General features: G+C 37.9%; 2 protein-coding genes across 2 annotated transcripts in view; one reads left to right on the forward strand and one right to left on the reverse strand.

Annotated features, from left to right (window-relative positions):
• Positions 1–9,366, forward strand: part of BEGAIN (brain enriched guanylate kinase associated) — a gene marked incomplete at both ends in the record, with an annotated part of 178,964 nt that extends 169,598 nt beyond the window's left edge. Inside the window, 2 exons of the mRNA XM_081333979.1 lie at positions 2,480–2,563; positions 7,996–9,366. Coding sequence (XP_081190105.1) covers positions 2,480–2,563; positions 7,996–9,366 — 1,455 coding nt within the window. The remainder of the gene's footprint in view (positions 1–2,479; positions 2,564–7,995) is intronic.
• WDR25 (WD repeat domain 25) overlaps positions 8,841–22,646 on the reverse strand; it is a 118,556-nt gene continuing 104,750 nt past the window's right edge. Inside the window, exon 8 of the transcript XR_014027256.1 lies at positions 8,841–8,884. The gene's annotated coding sequence lies outside the window, so the exon portion shown is untranslated. The remainder of the gene's footprint in view (positions 8,885–22,646) is intronic.

A 22,646-nucleotide genomic window follows, 5' to 3' on the forward strand; every position in this document is an offset into this window, starting at 1 on the left:
AATTGTTCTAGCTCTATCAGAATTGAAATAATATGCTTCAGAGAAAATGATTCATATGTGTCTTCTACCCAATAATTGGTTTTGGTGCTGGTGGTATTTACTCAACTGGGACATCTACACCAGTGTCATGTCAGGAATTCACATTACAGTTATTGTATACAGGACAAACAAAGAGATGATGTTTAAATGATAGACAGAATGTTCTTTATATGTTATACAAATGATAGGTATGAATTTTATCAAAAAAATCAGGTGAAACTGCAGATTTCATTTTCATGGAAATACCATTTTATGTGTAAAGCAACCCAGCATTTTGGTGATAATAATAAACAATATTTTCAGAGCAAAACCAAATGTTTAGAATTGTTTTGAATGGAAAGATTCTGGGAGTTTATGCTGATTAAAGCATCAATCTATACTTTGAGGGCAAGATAGAAAAATGGCTTATGTTTCAAACTTGGCTCAAGACTTCTTTGTATTTTTGTTTCTCGTGCTTTGTGCACATTAAGTAAGATCATATGAACAGCACAAATCTGCTAACTGAATTGGAACACATAATATGTGTTATCAGAAAATTCACAAAAGAAAAGTTATTCATACCAACTTCTCTCTACAATCACCTGAACTTCTAAAGAACTTGCTTAGGAGACTTGTAGACTCCACTTAACCAAGCAGGAGAACCAGCAGAACTGCTGGAAAGAGGGAGATTTGCTCAAAATCAAACTGGGATGTTGATAAATTCCTGCATTTACAGAAGAGAATGTTTTGTCCATTTCTTCCTCTGGATGTGGGTTCCCATGTTGCTCAGGAGAGTTACTGACTTTTCAGGAAAAAAATCAGGAGTCACTAGTAACTGTAGATGAAAGGATATGGAAGTGTTAGAATTGGAAGGAGCCTTTTCAGCCATTCACTCCAACTCCCTGCAAAAATATTCCTTTTGTGTATTTCCTTAATTTAATTTAGGGTCCTCCAAGTAACCAAATTCTTGGACCAAGCTGAGATCTTCTAAGTAAATACTGACATTTTAGAGTGTATCTAAAGGAAGAAAAAAAGTAAATGTGTTCACTTCATGTGCATGGTTTTTTTTTTTAGCCAAATCAGTTTTCATATGAAAAACCACCATACAAATGGTATTTGAATAGATCAATAGCTGGGCAGATTAAATTGAAAATACGTTGCAATTAAGCTACTAGGTTGCTATTATCACCCCTTTCACCAAATTGCCAAAATAAAAATTCTCATTTTCTTCAGGATTGAAATGAATGATAATTACTCTAATAAATATACCTGCCAATTCTGAGAAATAATGGCTGAATCTATCATGGTTGAAATAGTTCTCCTATACCAGATAATCTACCAGCCACTAACCTATGTGGCTATTAGTCTTGGTCAGTGTAAAATGATTTTTCCTTATAGTCTCAAAACATAATCCAACTACTTTCACATGGCATATATTCATTTAATTCCAGATTGGTCAAAATTGGAGTGTTTCAAAATGTTTTTATTCCTATTTCTATAAATCAGCTGGCCACACAGGTAATGGCCTGCTCTTGAATAGTCCTAATTTAAGAACTCATGTGAGTGAATGGATCTTCAAGCATGATCATCTTTATACAAACAGTGCATAAGACATTTTTTAAGATTTGGATTCAATATTTGGAGTGTGCCACTCAATTGAATTAGTGCTTCAGATGTCTTTGGGCATTTTTCTTAATCTTGGTGAAATTAAAGGTAGAAGGTTTAGTAGCTATATGAGCTAAATAGACATTAAATGCAAGATTGAAATGCTGAGCAGGGAAGAAATATACTTCCTATACCCCTGGGAGTCAATATTATGCATTCCCACATCTTTCCAGATCATTGCCATTCAGTTTTAAGAGCACCATAAGTAAACAGAAAAAAACACCTTTGAATTAAGGATTGCCTGTATTTTCTGTGACGTAATCAGGTATCCAAGTGGCCTTTAATCAGTGTTTCTTTCAGTTGTTTTTTTTGAAATAAGCATTTATAGAGACAGAAAAAATCCTAATCTTTAAAAGGAAAAAGAATAAAATTGGATTTGCAGAAACTTGTTTCTTGTGGTCATTTTGAAAATTATAACAAGCTTACATTCACATTCAATTGTGTTTTTATTGCACTGCATTACTATATGTAATATAGCCATGATAGCCTTGGTCAATGAGTTACTTGTGACTTCTGTTTATTATTGTTCTACTTGGGATGATGATAATAAATTCACGGAGACTGCTAATCCCTTAAAAATGAGACATTAGAAAGCACGGACATTGTCTAATACAACCTTCCAGACTCAAGTGAAAGCATTTGGAGTCTGGATTCTAATACAATAAACCTTTTGTTATCACATCTGCATTGAGATGAAACTAAATTTATTCTGTTCTTTCTCAGATTTCTGATGGCAGTTTTTTGGATGTTGCTGTAGAACTCAGAATTTTAAATGTCATTTTATGTTATTTTTCAGGAGCTCTATAGAAAGGATTGCAATTTAGCCGCTCAGCTGCTCCAGTGTAGCAAGAATTACGACAGGGCGCATAAGCTTTCTGAGGTAACATAAATAAATATATCAGTAAAACTCATCAATGTGCTTGTTATCAAGGCCTAATTCTTCTTCACAAGAACTGTGAGATGGAGACAGCAGGATGGATGCTCTGATGCAGTGCCTAGGCAAGAAATAGAGGGAGAAGTAACCAAGGGCAAGATATAAGGTAGCATTCACTTACTGAAATGGAGAAGAGAGTTTGGGTAGGATGCTAAATTGAAACAACTGGGTGACAAAATAATAAGGATGGGTGGATATTAATGAAACCATATTTGAGCCCAATAGCTGCAAGGCTAAGATGCAAGAATGAAGAAGGATCAAGAAACTTCATGTCTCTTGTATATTATTTTGATTTGCTTATATTGCCATAAACAAACTTCCATGGATTCTAGGCTGCTTAAAATCATAAAACCAATCCAATCATTCAGCTGCACCCCCCTCTTAATAGTGTTATAGGGTTAAATGGGTTTTTTATTACCACAAACTGCAGGAAAGGATATCCTGAGTATTACTACAGTGAAAGCTATCCCAGACTCAACTGCCAACCTGTAACAGTGTAAATGGTGAGAAAGTCAGTATTTTGCCTGCAGCAACAAAATATTTAAGGACATTCTACTCAATAACATATTGTATTTTGCATATCCATTTAACCACTCTTGTGAGCCTCCCAAAAGTATCTAATTCACAACTTTGGGATACATTTAGTACTTTCCTAGATTTATCTAAAATCTTGCTTTGCCCAACTGTACCCGTCTAGATTTTTTTTTATTATTATTTTTATTCCATTTATATCCCACCCTTCTCCGAAGACTCAGGGCGGCTTACAAGCTTAGCAGTAGCCTTCATTCTATGTATATGCCTGCTTATTAGGGCCTTCATACACCCCCCAAGCGGCATTATTACAAAGTCAGCTTAATTGCCCCCAACAATCTGGGTCCTCATTTTACCTACCTCGGAAGGATGGAAGGCTGAGTCAACCTTGAGCCTGGTGGGATGCGAACCTGCACTAATTGCAGGCAGCTGGTGTTACTTAAGGAGGCATTAGCCCACTGCTCCACCAAGTCTCTACTAGATAATTATGGCAATTTTGGATTCTGGAAGCTGGAGCTCTGCCATATGTGGAAAGCATCTGTTCAGTATAGTTCAAAGACAACTGTGTGTGTCTTTGAATTGGGAACCTGTCCAAGTATCATATGAGATACCTGACCACGTGTATATGTGTGTATCTGCATAGGCATAGTCATTTGCCCAACTGTGCCCATCTAGATAATTATGGCAATTTTGGATTCTGGAAGCTGGAGCTCTGTCATATGTGGAAAGCATCTGTTCAGTATAGTTCAAAGACAACTGTGTGTGTCTTTGAATTGGGAACCTGTCAAAGTATCATATGAGATACCTGAGCACGTGTATATGTGTGTATCTGCATAGGCATAGTCATATGCCTATGCATATATTTAGATATAATTCTGATTTTGGCATTCTTGTGCAAGATCTTTCAACCTCATGGAATTTCAGTGTTTTGTTTTGTTTTGTTTTGTTTTGTTTTGTTGTTTTGTTTTGTTTTGCTATGGAGCAACCAGGATGCCTTTTGAGGGTCCTGCAGACATCTCATTGCTGTGCTTGCCTAACCTACTTAACCAGGTCAGTTAAAGACCTAGCAATTACATTTGCACAGTATGCTAATTTTAAATCTAAATCTCAGTTTAAAAAATTCTAATTAAACTTTGAAAAGAAAAATAAAGAAGTAATAAATAATGAATAAAAACCTTACCATTAAGCCTTCATGATATGATAAAAATGCTATGCATTCGTAGTATTGGACTCAGTCATGTTTAGTTCATGTTTAGTTCAAAAGTCATAGAATTTATTTATTTATTCATTCATTTGCATCAGTTTAAAGAATGCCCAACTGCAGATTACCCTGGGCATTATACATAATTATACATCTTGTCCTAAAGTCAGAGAAAATAGCCAGTTTTTCAATACCTTAAAGAAATTCATCAGTGTATACAGATCTTGGGGAGAATGCTATTCCAGAAGACAACACTGTATGGCATTATTTAATGGAGGAAACATGAAACAGATCCATTCTGCCATATTTTACAAGACAGGCCGAAACAATTGGCAACTGGCAGATAACCAGGCCCTTTGCCCTGGAGGACTTTATAGGTGGTAACCAATAGCTTGAATTGCATCCCAAACTCAACTGACAACCAATGCATCTCATGGAGCAATGGTGTCCAATGGCATTTTGAGGCATGCTCTTTACTGTCCACACTGACCCATTTGGAACAGTTGTAGCTTCTAAGTGGTTTTCAAGGGCAATGTCATGCTGAATGCATTATAACACTGCAATCATAAGGTGACTAGAACATGAGTGATCATCTGAATGGCCCTTGGACTGAGGAGTAAGTGCAACCAATGCACTAGATGTATATTGTGAATATACTAGATTGTGTAGCATTCTCAAATGGGGGTTTGCTGCCCCACCCAAGATGAGAGAGGGAAGACACCCCCCCCCAGGACCAGAGGGGCTGAATATCCAGTCACTTGGTTTTGTCAGAAGTCACATATAAGATATTTTTAATAAGAGGAAGGCCTTCCTTTTCTTATATAGCAATAGGATGGTTGCTACTAAACTTTCAGATGGAACTTACATTAAACTACGACACTGCTTTTTTATGTTTTCCATTTTAGTTAAAGGGTTGTAATAACAGGTCCTGTGGATTGTGTTAATAACTGTTAACTGATGGTGTTGCCTAGTTTGGTAATAAAACATCTGGAAGAAAATAACCAAGCTCAGAGAGCACCAAGAACTCCACAGTTAATAACTATGTCAGGTTGTGTATTAAAAGAAAAGAAATCATGTATATGCATAGCTGTCAATTTTTGTAGAGCTTCTAGAACAGACATATGGTCACGGTGCACATATGATGATCATGTGCCCTTTTCTGGCACCCAAAGCACCTTCTAATTAGACAAGATAAATATTTTCAACCTTTTTGGATAGGAGGGGAAGTTTAAAATTGCTAATTACCTCAAATTTAAGTTTTGTATCTTATTACAACTCTTTCACTCTTTAATAATCCTAAAATCCCTCAAAATCTACAGTTTAATGCATTGTTTTGCACTGATACAAGTAGTCCTCAGCTTACGACTGGTCACTTAGCAATCAATCAGACTTACAACGGACCCCCCAAAAAGGGTCTTTCAACCCAGTTTCAACGTTATGACATCTCCCTCCTGCAGTTACATGGCTACATTTCTACAGGACTACAACCACCTGGCTTTACAATGCTTGCAGCCCCCTGAGATTCCGTGACCATAGTTTATTACTTTCCCCCCCCCCCAGAAACTGGTTTTTACTTCTGGTTTCTGGCAAAAGCTACCCCATAGCAAGCAATAGATTCATTTAACAATTCGCAACATTTGCTTAAATGATTGCAGCATTCACTTTATGACCACCATGTTCGCTTAACAACTGCCCCCAAAAAGTCATATAATTGGATCCAGTCATATGGTAACCTGCTGTATGACCATCACAGCCTACTGCTGTAATTGTGGATTCAATTATGGTCTAACTCAAAGAGTACCCGTATCTTCCACAAACATAAGAGGAGGGAGGAGTGCAAAACTATCAATCTCGGCTGATAGAAAAAAAAAAGTCAGAGTTGATTATCTAGATAGGACACCACAAGGAAATCTCAAAGCTATGAGCTAAATTGGGAATTGTAAAAAAGTATCCTAAGAGGGGAAAAAATCTATATTGTTGCCAAGGAAACCATATCTACCTATTCATGAAGTTGCTAGGAGTTAAACTTGCTCAAGGGAGATTTTACTTTTCCCCACTCTGCTGAAGTCAGGCACCACCAGTGAGATCTAGTACAGTTTTGGAATCTAATCAGGTTGGGGGGAAAATGCATCAATAAAGTTGTGCATCTCAAGTCAATATTATTTGCTGTTTAACTGTTAGCATAATCACCCGGTTATATCTCCTTCACAAATTAATACTGAAAACAATCCCAAATCACGAGGTTATAGCACCATTTTATGTCTGTTTGCCAGGCTGGAAGTCTCACTGGGATCTGAAGTATTTTTTCCAAGCAAAACTATTTGTAGGATTGCAGACTTAGTTTTGTGGACTCACAAAAAATGAATATGGGAGTCTTTGGACTTCTGTGCCCTAAGTTAGTGTTCACGTTTTGCATGTTTTGTCACCATCTTTTTCTTCATTACAGCTGAGAAAATGAGAACAGCTGCTTTCAGGGCTTCATAGCCTATGAAGGATATGTTTGCAGTCCATATGAATTGCATGGTGCTTTGCTGCAGACGTTCATATACCATAAGATTAGGCTTTGGGGAGAGATCAGGGACCTTGAGTAAAAAAAGTTGGCCATATCAAAATATTTTTAATTTGCTTTCTTTGCTGACTGCTGTAACTTGCCTTTATGTTGACAGTGACTCATTATCAAGATGAACTCAACTCCATTAGCACATCACATTTGCAAAACGTTTCTTTACAAGAAGATCTAGCTACCGTAGAACTCTGCCCTGTTGATTTATTGTTGTTCTGGAATGAAGGCTTTTTCCTGAAAGCTACATTTGGCCTTATTGTAGTACAGCTGTACCAAGACTTATTCTTGCCATTTAGACTTTATGCTCAGAGCCATTACAGAATCCAACATTTAGGGCTTCTTGTTAGGCAAATTTAAAGGGACACTTCAGTTTGCTGTAGTAACCTCCTTACTGTTTCTTTTAAGTTTCAAATGGAGGACAGCACTGTCCATGCCACACAATCTTTCCTGTATGTCCAGAACTAGTCTGCTACTTGGGTATTAAAATAAAAAAGGTTCAATTGCAAGCAGAGTCAGCTTCTGCCAGTAGAATAAGCAGTGCTGTTTTTCCCCTTAAGTGGCCACTTTAACCTAGCTTGAAATTATTGCTCACAATCATGTCATTGAGAAATAACTTTATGACATGGGAACCAGAAGCTTATTTTGACAGTGGAAATAAGCGGAAATACAACCTGCAATCCTCAAGATTAATATTGATCGTTAATTTGCAAATGTGTCTTCCTTATTTAACAGTAATTGGTGTATATTAGTGCATTGATATCAATCAAAAAAGGACAGAGGGGAAGATATTAATATAGTTAAGCATCTGAATGTTAAACATCTTCCCTCTATGAGGCAGGATAGGATATAACATACACACATAAAAAACAGCTAACTCCTTTAGTCAGCCAGGGCAATCTGCCATGTTTGAACATCTGAGTTAATAATTCGTTCATGATAGGAGTCTTTTTATTTATTACTGTTTTCTCTCACTTTAAATGTGAAAGAAATGTAGGCTTCAGTAACTGGGATTTCTAGATCCTAAGCTTTATTATTGACAACCCTTTTATATATTTTTCTTCTCCTTCCTTACATTTATTACAGCTGCCAGCTGAATTTCAGGAACGTGTCAGCCTCCATCTAGAAAAGCATGGATGCAGCCTCTCAGTACCTCTGTGTCATACATCATTTGCTGATAACATACCAACTTGTGTCATTGCAAAAGTCCTGGAAAAACCTGACCCAAACAATCTTTCTCCCCACATGTCAAGCCCATCAAGCAGAGATCTTGCCTTCCAGGAATCTCTTGGAAAACTTGGCCAAAGACCTCAGTACAAGTCCGACATTTACTGCAGTGATACAGCTCTTTACTGCCCTGAGGAAAGAAGACGGGAGAGAAGGCAGAGTGTAGACATGCAAGTAAAGGGCGTTGAGTTCTTGAGGTCCCAGAATTCCACTGACAGCACAGTTGAAGAAGATGGCTTCCATTCTAGCTTCTCTCATGAAGCTTTTCCAGAATATGTTACCTCGCTGCCTACTTCTAGCTCCTACTCCAGCTTTAGTGTAACATCTGAGGAGAAGGAGAATGCCCAGGGTAGCACTTTGACAGCCTCCCAGCAAGCCATTTACCTGAGCAGCCGCGATGAGATGTTTGAAAGAAAGCCCTCTTCAGGTTATGAGCAGGGGAGTCCAAGGTTTGCCAAGTCTAAATCTATTCAGCACATGGAGCTGGCAGATGACAATGAGAACTCCCCTACTTTCACTAGGACTATGTCACCTTATGCAGGCGAGCCTTATCATTTCTCGGCCATAACAACTCAACAAGCTTTAGCATCACAGAAGATGCGCAGTGAAAGCAGGAACTCTCATTTGTCAGAAGAAGACCTACCTGGACAGTGGAGACAGCTTAGTGTGGAAGATATTGGTGCATATTCTTACAGGAACAGTGGCAGGCTTTCTCCCTGCAGCTTTTCAGAGCAGTATTACAGAAGTCCTATAAAGAAAGGAGACAGTCGATCAAGTCCCATTTACGCTAGTTACAAAGGTGATAGCTTCTCAGAGGGAGATGATATTTGTCAAAGTAGACTTGTGGACTCTTGCTTCCTGAGGACAGACAGTGGTCTGAATATTGACATAAGTACCAGTTGTAACCAGGACAAATTGCCCTGTTATAAAACAAAAGAACTAAGGGACAAAAAAAGTGAAAGAATCACAGTCCAGGTATGCAGTAGCAAAAGCATTGATGGAAGTCCTGTGTTGAAAAGAGAATATGTCGATGTTAGTCCAAACAGTTCAGCTGAGTCCCTCAACCATAGTTCTATGGAGGCTTCAGATATCCATCAGTCTTCCATTGAGCAAGGAAGCCATTCAAGCCTACATAGCAAGCAACAGCATTTTCAACGGACTGGAAGTACAGGCTTAAGTCGAAAGGATAGCCTCACAAAAGCACAATTGTATGGAACCCTCCTTAACTGAAACATCTTCCAAAGCTGCAATAAGGAGATAGATAGAATGAGATAGAACAACAACTATGATGACATCTGACATGTCCAGTATCATTGATCTCCAGGACAGGAAAAATCTTTTTAATAACTTAGCTTTCGTCAATCCACTGTTGACATCATCAGAGTATGACAGCACAGCCGGACAGAACAGCAGCAGGAGTGGTCCGGCAACAATGTCGAACAGCTGTGCGCTACAGGATGGATGCAACCAACAGGCGGGGTGGGCGGGGGGAGGGAAAACATCAAAACTGAAGTGAATACTGGCTAATACGGCAAAACCACAATCAATGCAGCCAACTATGGAAGAACGTGGGACAAGTAGACCGGTTACGCATTGCATGACCAGATCGCTAATATCCACATAGCTATAAAAGTGTTTTCTGCTACTAGCTCATACTTTGATGACATCAACAGTGATTGACGAAAGCTAAGTTATTAAAAAGGTTTTTTCTGTACTGGAGATCAGTGGTTCTTAATGGATTTTAAAATGAGTATACCTGGGACTCAAGTTTTTAAAATGAGTAAGGATATACATACATACATACATGAGAGAGAGAGAGAGAACATATACACACAGTCACCGTGGTACTGTTTTAAGCAGGAAAAAAACCTGATAAAAGAAAAGAAAAATATTACAAGACACTTGTAATATTTGTAATATTACAAATATTACAAGACACTTTTCACATACAGTAATGACTTTTCCATCTTGGATACTAACCCTTTGCCCACTTTTATAACCTAATATATTTTTATAAACAAAACGATATTTATTAGATTATCCTTAGTATTCTCAAGCACTTTGAGTGACATTTTTTGTCCCCTTCAAGTAAGTTTCTTATTTATTTTTTGTGCATGAGGCCACATGTGCCTAAACTCTTGGAAGAAAAGGGTTAAATGAGAAAGGGAGCAAGAGAGAAAAAGGAGAGAAGAACTTTTGCAAGGACAAATCAGACCCTATAAGATTTTAAAATGTAGATTGTGTGCAGTGCAAGATATACAAGAATGCGATATTATAAAGAAATCTATTTTTCAATGAAATGGAATCAAAACAAACCACAAAGTTATTTAATACATATGTATTTAGGAGAAAAAACTGGGGGAAAATGAATGCACAAAGTGTTACAGATATTTTGGTTTGTCTGTCCCATTGTGTTTCAACTTCCCCACACTGTACACTACCTCAAAATTAATTGAGGGGTTCTTTGGTCACTTATTTTTCTGTAAGCTTGCATTTATATTGTCTCAACTGCATGGAGTGTCACAACTAGTACTGTATTTTGCATTACTTAATAAAAGGCACCAGTGAAAATGTTTTGATTTTTTTTTCTCATTAAAAGATGTTCTGACAGGATATTGTTACTGTGTATTCAGTGGTTAAGCTATATACAAAACATGTGCTACTTATACTACATCAGACCAAACATCATGGGCCCTGATGGTGAGCAGTGCTCCCCATGATGTTTGTAATGAACTCAAGTGATGAATAAATGCAAAATTATGAACCAGGCAACTATATTCACAGGAGCCCTCTGTTTACTACAGCTTTTCAGCAATATTACAGTACTTGGAGATGCCTACCAATTTCTATTATGCAGTTGGGTTTATGAACTCCAAAATAGCTTTACCTCACCATTCAGATATGGTAAAATTATATGCTCAGAACAGGAATTAACTATTGTTGAAGGAAAATTCTTCATCATGGTTCAGTCCAAGTCAGGAATAAACATCATGGCGACTGCTTTAGAAAGAAGGTTGCAGTTTATCGGAAAAGGAGAGCCAGACAGAAAGATCGCTCTGGAAGAAAAGAGAGAGAGAGCACATGTAGGGAGTGGGTTTTTATAACCTCTGGGGCTCTTAAGGTTGTTTCCTGTTCCTGTTTGAGGCTTTGTATTTCCTGTGTCGTGTATTTTGACCTGAGTCTGAGTGTGTCCCTTTGGCATCTGTGGGTTAATCCTATTATGTCCTGTCTTAGAGTTTGGGTGGGATATGTAAATTTTAGGTGTCTTTGTCTTCTTAATCTTCTAGCTTCAACCTTCCTGAATGGTTTACATCTGCATTTCTACAGAGCTGGTTTCTGCTTGTGGGAGGGAGACTTGGGGATATTAAGAAAAAACTGGGCATGCTTTTCTACCTCTTTAAGATCCTTTTAGGAAATATATCCTTCTGCCATTTTAATATTTCCTTCTCTGCGGGGCTGACTTCCCACACTATCATGGCTAGGAATTCTGAACATTTTAATCCCAATTTATCTGGAAGATGCCTAAAGACAGCCAATACAGGATCATAGGAAGTTGCTTAATATTGAGTACCTTATGAGTAAGTGAATTCATTAATGTCTTCATTGATTAGAGCACAATCTGTAATATCAAGAAGGAATTTTCTTCTTGAAGTGGATGTGTTGGGTTCTGTGTCTGACCCAGAGCACTTCAGCTGCTTCACATAAGCTCACAAAATCTGCCAGTCATCCTCAGACCCTCTAGAAAACATCACTAATTATTGTTTTCCTGCCACCATGAAATGTATTGTTGCCACTATTGGTCTACCTATGGATTTATCTACCATTTTGATTCCATTTTTTAATATCTAAGGTTTGACTAAATATCTCTTGTTTTTATAACCCCCTGGATGTGTGATCATTGATTCAAATGAACAGAATTGGATTAAATTGACAAAGTTCTTCAAAATGCTTTTTAAAGTTGAGATTCAGCATGACATAACAGAGAGTTGGATTTCAAGGAAATCTTGATTCAAGTATTGCCCAGCCCTGTAAACCTTGCTGGCATTAGGCAACTTCCTGTGCCTTAATTTAATTTATTGGGCAGGGGTATTTTTATGATTAAATGAATGACTATCAATTATTCAGTTATACGTTTTAGAACATTAATTGCTGAATTGTGTTCATAGTAAATGGTTGGTTTGGACCCTTTTGCTTAAAGGGCAGGCCAATTTTTTTAATCCAATATCCTGTTTTCAATAGAGGCTAAACTAGGGGTATCCAAGCTTGGCTGCTTTAAGACTTGTGGACTTCAACTCCCAGAATTCCTCAGCCAGCATGGCTGAGGAATTCTGAGAATTGAAGTCCACAAGTCTTAAAGCAGCCAAGTTTGAAGACCCCTGGGCTAAAGAGATCCCTCTAGTTTATTAGCCTTTCCAAGCAAGTTGTTCTTAAGGGAATACTGCCTCTGGTCACAGTAGATTATGTAGCCATCATCTTAGATTCTGTGATACTGTTAGTTTTGTTCTTTCATTTTTAATTAAGATCAAAAGCAGTTTAAAAGATAGTGACTTTGTGAATACAAACGCTCAAAGATCGTATGCACATTAATCAGGATGGACATATAATCTTCATTCCTTAATAATGCCTTGATGTGTGCCTATGGATAAGGACATTGTTTCAAATTAGATACATTCTGGCAGTGGGGTCTGACATGCTAAACCATGGTTTGCTTAATTGATTTGTTCCATTACAGACTTAATTCACAGAATATGCTAAACCATAAATCATAGCTTACTTCCTGTATGGGTTCACTCAACACACTAAATCAAAAGAGGAAAAAATAGCTTAATAAAGTGTGTAATCATATGCATATTTATAGGTGTGTGGAGTGTCTCAACAGACCATTTTTTAACTGCTGACTATCTAGTATTCAGTCTAATACAAACTAACAGGAAGCTTTCAAGATGAGTTGTGAATATGATCAAAGGATTTAGTGTAAATGACATACAAGGAAAGGTTGAAAGAAATAGTCTACAATAGTATGCATAAAAAAAGAGAAGTGAGTCATTTTAAAATATTTTAAAGGTACACAAAATAGCAATTAAACCCTCTTTTTTTGTCCCAGGCACAGGACATCAAGCATGAAAGAATGTGGAAGGACCGATAAATAAAAAGAGCTCTGTAAAATGTGTTTTTGTCATCTGCTGAAAAGCACTGGGAAAAAGATTCTGCCTTTCTAAGGGAAGATAATTAGTACTCATTATGTGAGTGATATTATTTGTTCAGATGACCAAGTTCTCAGCATAATTAGAAACTGATCTATAACTGATGTATAATCTATAAATGCCAAGTTCCATTAATTCTAAACCAGTTATTTCTAACCTTTTGCCTTAAGACAGGGTGTCAAACTGGAGGCCCGCAGGCCAAATGCATCACACACAGGCCACGCCCACACCAGCTCTGCAAAAGCAAAAAAACATTGCGATACGTTGTGATATGTCATGTGACATGATCGAGTTTGACACCCATGTCCTAAGATGTCCCCCAAGAGAACTGCAGGTAGTCTATGGTTCAGGTACCAGCATACAATTTTTTCCAATGCTGAAACCTCACAAGATAATCTTTAAAACCTGAAAGGCTGCCCTTATGTTCAGACCATACATTCAGAATTTAACCACTGATTTGGTTGATGTAGATCCTTGAAAAGGCTATTCTGAAAGTACCTGTTTTTTACATAAGTATTGGCTGCCCAAAGGCTTCTGAATGAGATACAAAATATGTTATGTAAGCCACATAACTCTGGCTAATCTGCTTGACAGAGTGTTTTCCTTTGCATGAATCCCACCACTCTTTAAGGTTTTGTCCTTGGCTGCCACTCATTCATCTGGTAACTTGAAATGGGACTTCCACAGACATGGCCTGCCTCTCTCATAAAGGCATGAGACAAATAAAATAAATAAATTAGCTATCTTCATTTAAATAGTAGAATGGAGTATGAATTTAAATAAATAAGGTTGGGAAAAGTAAAAAGCCTTCCAGGCTAATGAAGTCCAATTGATTTCAGCTGAGCAACTCCAGTTTTGATTAAATCTGATTTCAGCCAGTTACAGATCCAGATATTTTTGACTTCTCTTTGGAAGGCATTTCATCCCTGGTTTGTTGCCACTGAGAGGGCCTTCCCCTGATAAGCATCTCTTCACATCACTTGGGAGCAAGCAGAGATTAAACAAGGACATATTATAAATATAAATCAAATCCTAATAAATGTCTCTGATAAAGGTTTAAAATCTGTTGACAGTTTCTAACATTAAATAATAACTAAGGGTATTAAATGTATACAAATGTGTACAGTGTTCTTTCCTTCCCTAATAAAATGCTAGATTTATGAAACTTTCAAAATTGCAATTTAGCTCAGCTTTAAGGCTTGCAGGCTTGGAAATCTAAATTTAACATTTGCCTCAGTTCATGGTTATAAAACAGTCTGAGTTTGCCAACTCTGTTCCTATGGCATCAATCCAGTCAAAGCTAAATTTGGCATCCCTCCTTTGAGGACAACTTCAGCTAATCTTGCTGTTCAATCAAGATATAGATTTTATCCAATATGTGATTCAATTTCTTTTTGCCCTTTTGCCTTTGAAAATCTCTTCCTTAAAGAACATGACTAATAAGAAATGATTGTGAATTTGTCGAGATCAATATTTAATTCTTGGATCAATATATTTTCAGACTGGCTGCAAATTCACAAAATGCAAAAAGAGCAGTCTGGATTTGTAAGGCATTTCATGGCAGAAATCAAATCTCAGTTGGTAATCCAAAATGTAATGCTTATGTGTGTGAATATATGGGTTATAGTTGTGAACATATACATGCTGCAAGATGAAGAGAGAAAAAACCAAAAAGTAACTAAATATATTACAGTATGAACCTTAATAGGGTTGCCAAAAAAGAATAAGTAATCTTGAAGTTTTTGTGTACTTTTCGATACAAGTGGCAAATACAAGAAATGAGTCTCTATTACCTTCCCTTTTCTCAGGCTTTGCTATTAGGAAAGTTACGTAAATTGTTACCTTGAACACACTATATAGCTCAAACCATTGTGAGAATGAATATACACTGATTCATATCTGATTTGAGATTAATAATGAAGTAGGTTAGGATTTGATTGAAGGTAAAAGGTAAAAATTTGTGGCCCTGAAATAGAAACCAAGTGAAATTGGACCTCACAATGAACAACTTAAATTTAATCCGGAGTATAAATATGTTTCTGCCTAAGGCTGAATAAACCCATATGTAATTGTGCAGATGGATGAACATTCTTTTTTTTTATTGAAAAGTTTTACAATACATTTTATCTTTAACAATCCCTCCCCCCCTCCCTCCCCCCAACCCTTCCTAACCCTCCCTAACCCTCCCCCCCTTCCCCCCTCCCCCCTCCCCGACTTCCCAGCGCTAAATACAAGGTATAAAAGCAAAAAACAATCATAAACACCCATATGTTAACAACAATAAACTATTAAGTCTATCGCACTCTAGCTCATATGAAATGACTACAAGCAATACTAATATCACATAAAAAAAAGAAAAAAACTTATTCAAATGCTAAGTAAAACTTTTTGGTCCCATATTTGTTCTGGATATAATCAATCCACTTTTTCCACTCCATAATATAACGTTGTTGCGAATGGTCTTTCAAATAAGCCAAAATCTTTGCCATTTCCGCCAGGTCAGAAACTTTTAGAGTCCATTCTTCTATAGTCGGCAGTTCCTCCTTCTTCCAATATTGACCTACTAAAAGTCTTGCTGCTGTAATTAAGTTCAACATCAACTTAGTGTCCACAACAGTAGTATCTGTAATTATGCCCAATAAGAACAATTGCGGACAAAACTTTATCCTTTGCTTAAATATCTTCTGCATATTCCACCAGATTTTAATCCAAAAAGCTTTAACCTTTTTACAGGTCCACCATATATGAAAATACGTTGCATCTTCGCCACCACATCTCCAACATTTAGGTTGGTAGTTCGGATACATACTTGCAAGCTTTTTAGGATCTAAATGCCACCTATAAAACATTTTGTAAAAGTTCTCTCTTAAGTTTTGAGCTTGTGTAAATTTTACGTTCCTCACCCAGATCTTTTCCCAAGTGTCCATTGTGATAACTTCTTGAATATTCTGAGCCCACTTTATCATACAATCTTTAACAAGTTCTGTTTCTGAGTCAATTTCTATCAATGCAAGATATATCCGTTTGATATGTGCTGGACCCTGATTTCTAATTTGCTTTACCAAATTTTCATCAGTCATTGAGAAACCAATTTTCTGGTCTTCTTTCCACCTGGCCCGTAATTGACCATATTGAAACCAAGTTGGATGAACATTCTTTTTATTTAACAAGAGATTTGTTGTTAGTTGCGAAGTCGTGTCTGACCCATCGCGACCCTATGTACAATGTTCCTCCAGGCTTTCCTGTCCTCTACCATCTTCTGGAGTCCATTTAAGCTCACGCCTACTGCTTCAGTGACTCCATCCAGCCACCTCATTCTCTGTCGTCCCCTTCTTTAACAATTATAGGGATTATAGGGACATAAATTGGAGGGGCTTTAAGATGAAAGGCAGTGGCGTTTACTTGAGGCAAAGGACATCAGACTGACAAAAGTGTTGCACCATCATGATTCAAGCCCTACACTTCTGTAGGTATTGTGATCTCACATAATGTCGCAAAGGAGGAGAGCTTGCAATGCCACAATGCTGCTTTTGTCATGCGCTTCCCCAGATATATTTGGTATATAGTTCAGGGGTCCATCTAGAGTCTAGATTCTAGACTCATGACTCTTGCTTAAAGAGCAGCTGTACCTAGCCTTTGGATAAATTTATCATATGCACCAACTGAAACTATTTCTCGTTACGGTCACTTCTGGCTTGTTTGGAAGAAAATAAGAAATTGGTACCTTCAAATCAATCATGACTCTTAGAAATGGCTGGGACAAATCCAACATTCTTGCCAACATTTTGGCTGGGACAAATCCAACATTTTGCCATTGCCTCCTTCCTAGGGCTAAGACTGAATAGCTGGTCCAAAGTCAACTAGCTGGCTTTGTGCCTAAGACAGGACTAGAACTCATGATCTCCTGATTTGGTGCATGGTGCATTTAACCACTATATCAATGCAGTTTGTTCTATGTGGAATTGCCCTTGAAGACCATTCAGAAATGACAGCTGGTACATACTGCAGAATGAATAATTATGAGGATACCTCACTATACTCACATAATCACTACTATGAGCAGTGCACTGATTACCAGTGGAATCTGGATGCAATTCAAGGAGCTGAAAGACAGTTATGGTCCCTATCTGACACAGGTCTGGCTATCTGAGGAATTGTTGGTCTCCAATTCTTTCTGATCATCTTACAAACTCCAATAGGGTTGGCATGCTTTTGGTCCCATCAGCTGAGCAGTGTATTCTGATACAATGTAAAAATCACAGCTTCTTGCAGGGTCTGACCAATGGAAGAGGGTGAAATTCAGCTGGCCCTGATTCAGCTAGCCAATTAAAACCTGTTTCTTTCCCCCAGAAGTAGAGATGTCTACAGGATGTTGTTTAAAAAGTTATGATGGTGGCCACAACAGTGCTACAGAAGCTCCACTTGCTTTATTATGTGTTATTTATGTGGCTGCCATCTTGACTTTTTTATCCACACCTTGAGAACACTTCTGGGTCTAACATGACATGCAAATATACTATAAATATGTGGGGGTAGATAGCGGTGGTTAGCTAGTGTTGTTCCCAACACAGTATTTATTTTATATCTTATTACTGCATATGTATTGTGATGCTCTTAAACAGGGCTCTTCAAACTTGTCCCTTTTATGACTTATGGACTTCAACTCCCAGAATTCCTCAGCTAGCAGGCCTGGCTGAGGAATTCTGGGAGTTGAAGTCCACAAATCATAAAAGGGCCAAGTTTGAAGACCCCCTGCTCTTAATCCTATGAAGTGCCCAAAGGTACTCTGAGAGTGTGGGTAGCCATGTACATGCTCAGGGGCTGATGTGCAAATGATTTCCTGAAGAGAAAAGACATGACTTGAAAGCCCTACATGAACACCTCTCTTATGAGCATAATTCTAGTCAATCATTGGGATTGTTACACAATGTCTTTGGATGCCAGTTAATGGTAGGAAGGATCAAGTAATTTGGTCTTAGCATTTATTTTGAGCAACAATTAAATTTGAGCCGACAATTAAACTTACTTAGAAGCAATTGGAACTTTCTGCTTTAATGCTTATTAAACCAGCTGATAATCACCAAGTATTAGATGCCAAGTAAGGTGGAGTAAGGACGCATTTGCAAGCAGATTTAATGGGCTGTTTTCCAATGGTAGCCACTTGTTCATTGTTACTAAAACACAGATGGTGCTCTGTACCCTTTCCAATGGATCCTCATTTAGTTGAGACAGTTTGCCTTGAGGGTTTTCTATTTACTTTCTTGGCTTCTACTTAGAAAGCAGCCATGTAAGTGACAGGTTTCATTTAGCAGACTCACAACTGGGATTGACATGAATATGTCCACCCACCTCAAAATCAGGAAGGAAGGAAGGAAGGAAGGAAGGAAGGAAGGAAGGAAGGAAGGAAGGAAGCTTAAAGGGGCCCTGGAGAACCCAGTCTCCTTTTGCATGAGAGAAAAAGTTTGGCTTGCAACTTTTCATCAAGTGTTACAAAAACTGTTTGTTTTTAAAAGTGTCTTTCAAGGGCTTTTCCCTGACGGTTTTTTTTTTAAAAAAATCATGCTCCATTTTTCAGATTTGTCTTTCAGTCTTTTTTTCTCACAGTAACTTTATGTGATTGACTGAGCTGAGGAAAAGTGAATAGTGCAAGGCCACATCTCACCTGAGATCTGAACATATATTAGAGGCTATGGCTTTTCTCTCATCCTTTGTATTCATAGCAGCCTTAACCTCCCAGGTATCCTCAGATGTACAGTAATGGAGGAAAGCCTATCATCCCCAGCCAATATGAACAGTAATGATATCCCAAGTCATCTCTATCTAATGAATTTGGTAGAAAGAATGTAAAGGTTTATCTATACCATTGTGTACTTGCTTATGTGTATATTTAATATACAGTGGACAGCGTTCTTATTATAATTCCTTGCACTATGTTATGATGACTATAAAATTGTTTGTTAGTTTTGTTGCAACAGACAAATAAGGCATGGATCCAGGCTATCTGAGGAATTGCCTCATCCCAATCGGGCTAGCCTGGTCCGCCCATGCCGGCAGAAGGACCATGCTATGGACCCCATCAGTCAAGGAATTTCAGCTGTAAGATCCAAAAGAAGAGCCTTTTCTGCCATGGCTCCTGCCCTTTGGAACACTGTACTTCCCAAGGTGAGATCTCTGCCTATTCTTTTGGCCTTTCAAAAGGGCATGAAGACCTTTGTTACACTGAATGCATGACCATCCTAGATGACCATCCACATCCAAGCAATTGAAGCAGATGGTCTTTCTCCAACCATTCTCTTTGTAATGGAAACTGAACAGATTGTGAAAGCAGGGCATTCTGTAACACGTTTATTTAGGCTACTTTGAATTTTCTGTGGTAGCTGCTTTTCCATTGCTAAACTCTTTTTTTATATATATCTAGTAATTTGGCTTCATTGGTTCAGAAAAGAAGTTTCTCATTGAAATCCTTCTAACATGCAAGACTACATAGTACCCAGTTACTGTATACTCTTTGTGTTTTTAAAGTATTGTTAGTTTTGTATTTCTGAGCTTTGGACAGAAAAAATCCAACAGTTTTCCTTTCTATTTTCTTCTAACAATGAATTGAAAGGAAAACTGCTTTGTGGAAAAGCTGAGAAATTCTCACCTAGACAAACTCAGGAATACGTTCTGCCTGTCTGCTAATAGCTATTTGCTTTTAATGGCAAACACTTTGAAGAGAAACTCTGCCCACAAGTTTACATTACCCTCCTCTGCCCAGCTCAGAGTGCTCTTTGAACTTGGTTGTTTACCTGAAGACATTCATTAACCAACTAGGTAGCAACTTCAGCCCAAGTGAATTTGGGGGTTTATACCTTGTTTGTGTACTATAAATGCCCTGCCAATTTTGTCAGGGTATAATTTTCTCCTTGATGAAGGCATTGTTTTCTGTTTGATTCTTGCTTCTTACAAATTCTGTTTATCAGGGTATTAGTTGCTGGAGGGTGTTCTGGTCTTTTTGTTTCCTTCTTAGGATATTTATTGTCTCTTTTGAATAGTGTGTAAGTATGGTTTATTTATATGTGTATGTAGATGGTTGATTTTCTGAATGCCAAGCTTCCAAGAAATCTGTAGATTTTTGAATTTAGCTTGGTATGTTTTCTTCTTGGATTACTGAGTCTTTGGTCCATTTGAGATGTTTTGGAGGGCTTTAGTTGGTTTGTGTGCTATGGTAATGCTGTGTGGCTGTAGTAGTCTTTTGGTTGTTTCTGAGATGTTTTTGATGTGTGGCAGTGTTATCTTTTCATCATGTGTGTTATTTGTGCTATAGTGGGTTGAGTGATCAAGCACATAGAAATAAACCATGGACAACAATATATATATATATATATATATATATATATATATATATATATATATATATATATATATATATATATATATATATATATATATATATATATATATATATATATATATATATATATATATATATATATATATATATATATATATATATATATATATATATATATATATATATATATATATATATATACAGTATATATATGTTTTCTGATGTTTTTGCGGGTGCCTGTATGTGGATCCTGGGTTTTTCGGGTTTTTCGCATCCTGATAAGAACTGAACTGGCCCTAATCAGAAACGAACTCCACACAAAAAGATTCCTCCTGGACCGAATCAACAGAGACCTCCTCACACTTCACCCCAACTCAGCAACAAGATCCACCCCACACTTTGGGACAAATTCAAACAAATCGCCGTCTGGAGAGCTGAAACAGAGACTGCCTACAAAACAGACACACACACCAATAAACTCCGAAGACTAAAGGAACGCCAGAAACAAACCCCTCCTCTCCCACAGCAACACATGAAACAAACTGTGCACAACATCTCAGATAGGATTCTCACCAAAGCCGAAACCAACGTCCTGTCTAAAGGATTTAATTTTGCAGTCGCTCCCAAACACATTCCCACGGAAACCATTATATGCGGAGTCGAATCCAGCCTGACCAAAATTAACCCTGATGACGCCAACAAAATCAGACTCGAAGTTACCAACATCCTCTGCACCAGCAAACCACCCAAAAGCAACTTACCCAAAGAGGAACAGACAGCACTACTTAACCTAAAAAATGACACCAGCATAATCATTCTGCCAGCAGACAAAGGCAACGCCACGGTGGTAATGAACTCATCTGACTACCATACCAAATTATCCAACCTACTCCGAGACTCCACATACAAACTCCTCAAGACAGATCCCACCACCTACCTGGAAAAAACCACAAAATCAAAAATAAAAGCCACCCCCATCAGTGAAGAGATCCAGAAAACAATCATTCCCAGAGAAAAATCATCCAGATGTCCTAAGCTCTATGGTCTGCCCAAGATACACAAAGAAGGAACCCCACTCAGACCCATAGTCAGCTCCATAGGCTCACCTCTACAAAATCTAGCCAAATTTCTTGCCAAACAACTACAGCCTTATGCAAATTCCATCACCTCACACGTACAAAACTCATTCCAATTCATAGAGATCATAAGTAAACTAAACTTACAGCCCTGTGACCTACTTGTGAGCTTCGATGTTGTATCCCTCTTCACCCAAGTGCCAATCAAAGAAGCCTTGACAGCTATCCTAAATAAATACAACCCCCCAAAACACATCCTAGATCTGACCAACCACTGCCTATCTAACACATACTTCATCTACAATGGACAAAGATACAAACAAATGGAAGGAGCACCCATGGGATCACCCCTCTCACCTGTCATCGCAAACCTCTACATGGAACACTTTGAAACCCTCGCTCTAGAAAAATCCTACCACAAACCCAAACTCTGGCTCAGATACATAGATGACACCTTCGTAATCTGGCCACACGGCAAAGAAAAACTGGATGACTTCCTCATACACCTCAATAGCCTACACCCCAAAATACAATTCACCATGGAAACAGAAGCTAACAATCAACTTCCCTTCCTTGATGTCTTAGTCTACAAGAAATCCAACGGCTCCCTAGGACACACTATCTACCATAAAAAAACACACACAAACCGCTATCTGAACGCACTCTCACACCACCACCCAGCACAGATCAACTCCGTAGCCAAGACACTCATCTCCAGAACAAAACACCTAGCTGACGAACAACACCTAAAAACCGAACTACACACTCTCACTAATGTACTAACAGCCAATGGATTCCAAAGAAACACGATTACCAACTTAATCCGAAGAGAGACACCCACAAAAACCCAAGACAGAGAACAAGCCACATGCTTCTCCCAGAAGAAGGAAGCTAAAG

The sequence above is a fragment of the Vipera berus genome (genome assembly GCF_964194415.1).
Source record: "Vipera berus genome assembly, chromosome: 1".
Lineage (NCBI taxonomy): Eukaryota > Metazoa > Chordata > Lepidosauria > Squamata > Viperidae > Vipera > Vipera berus.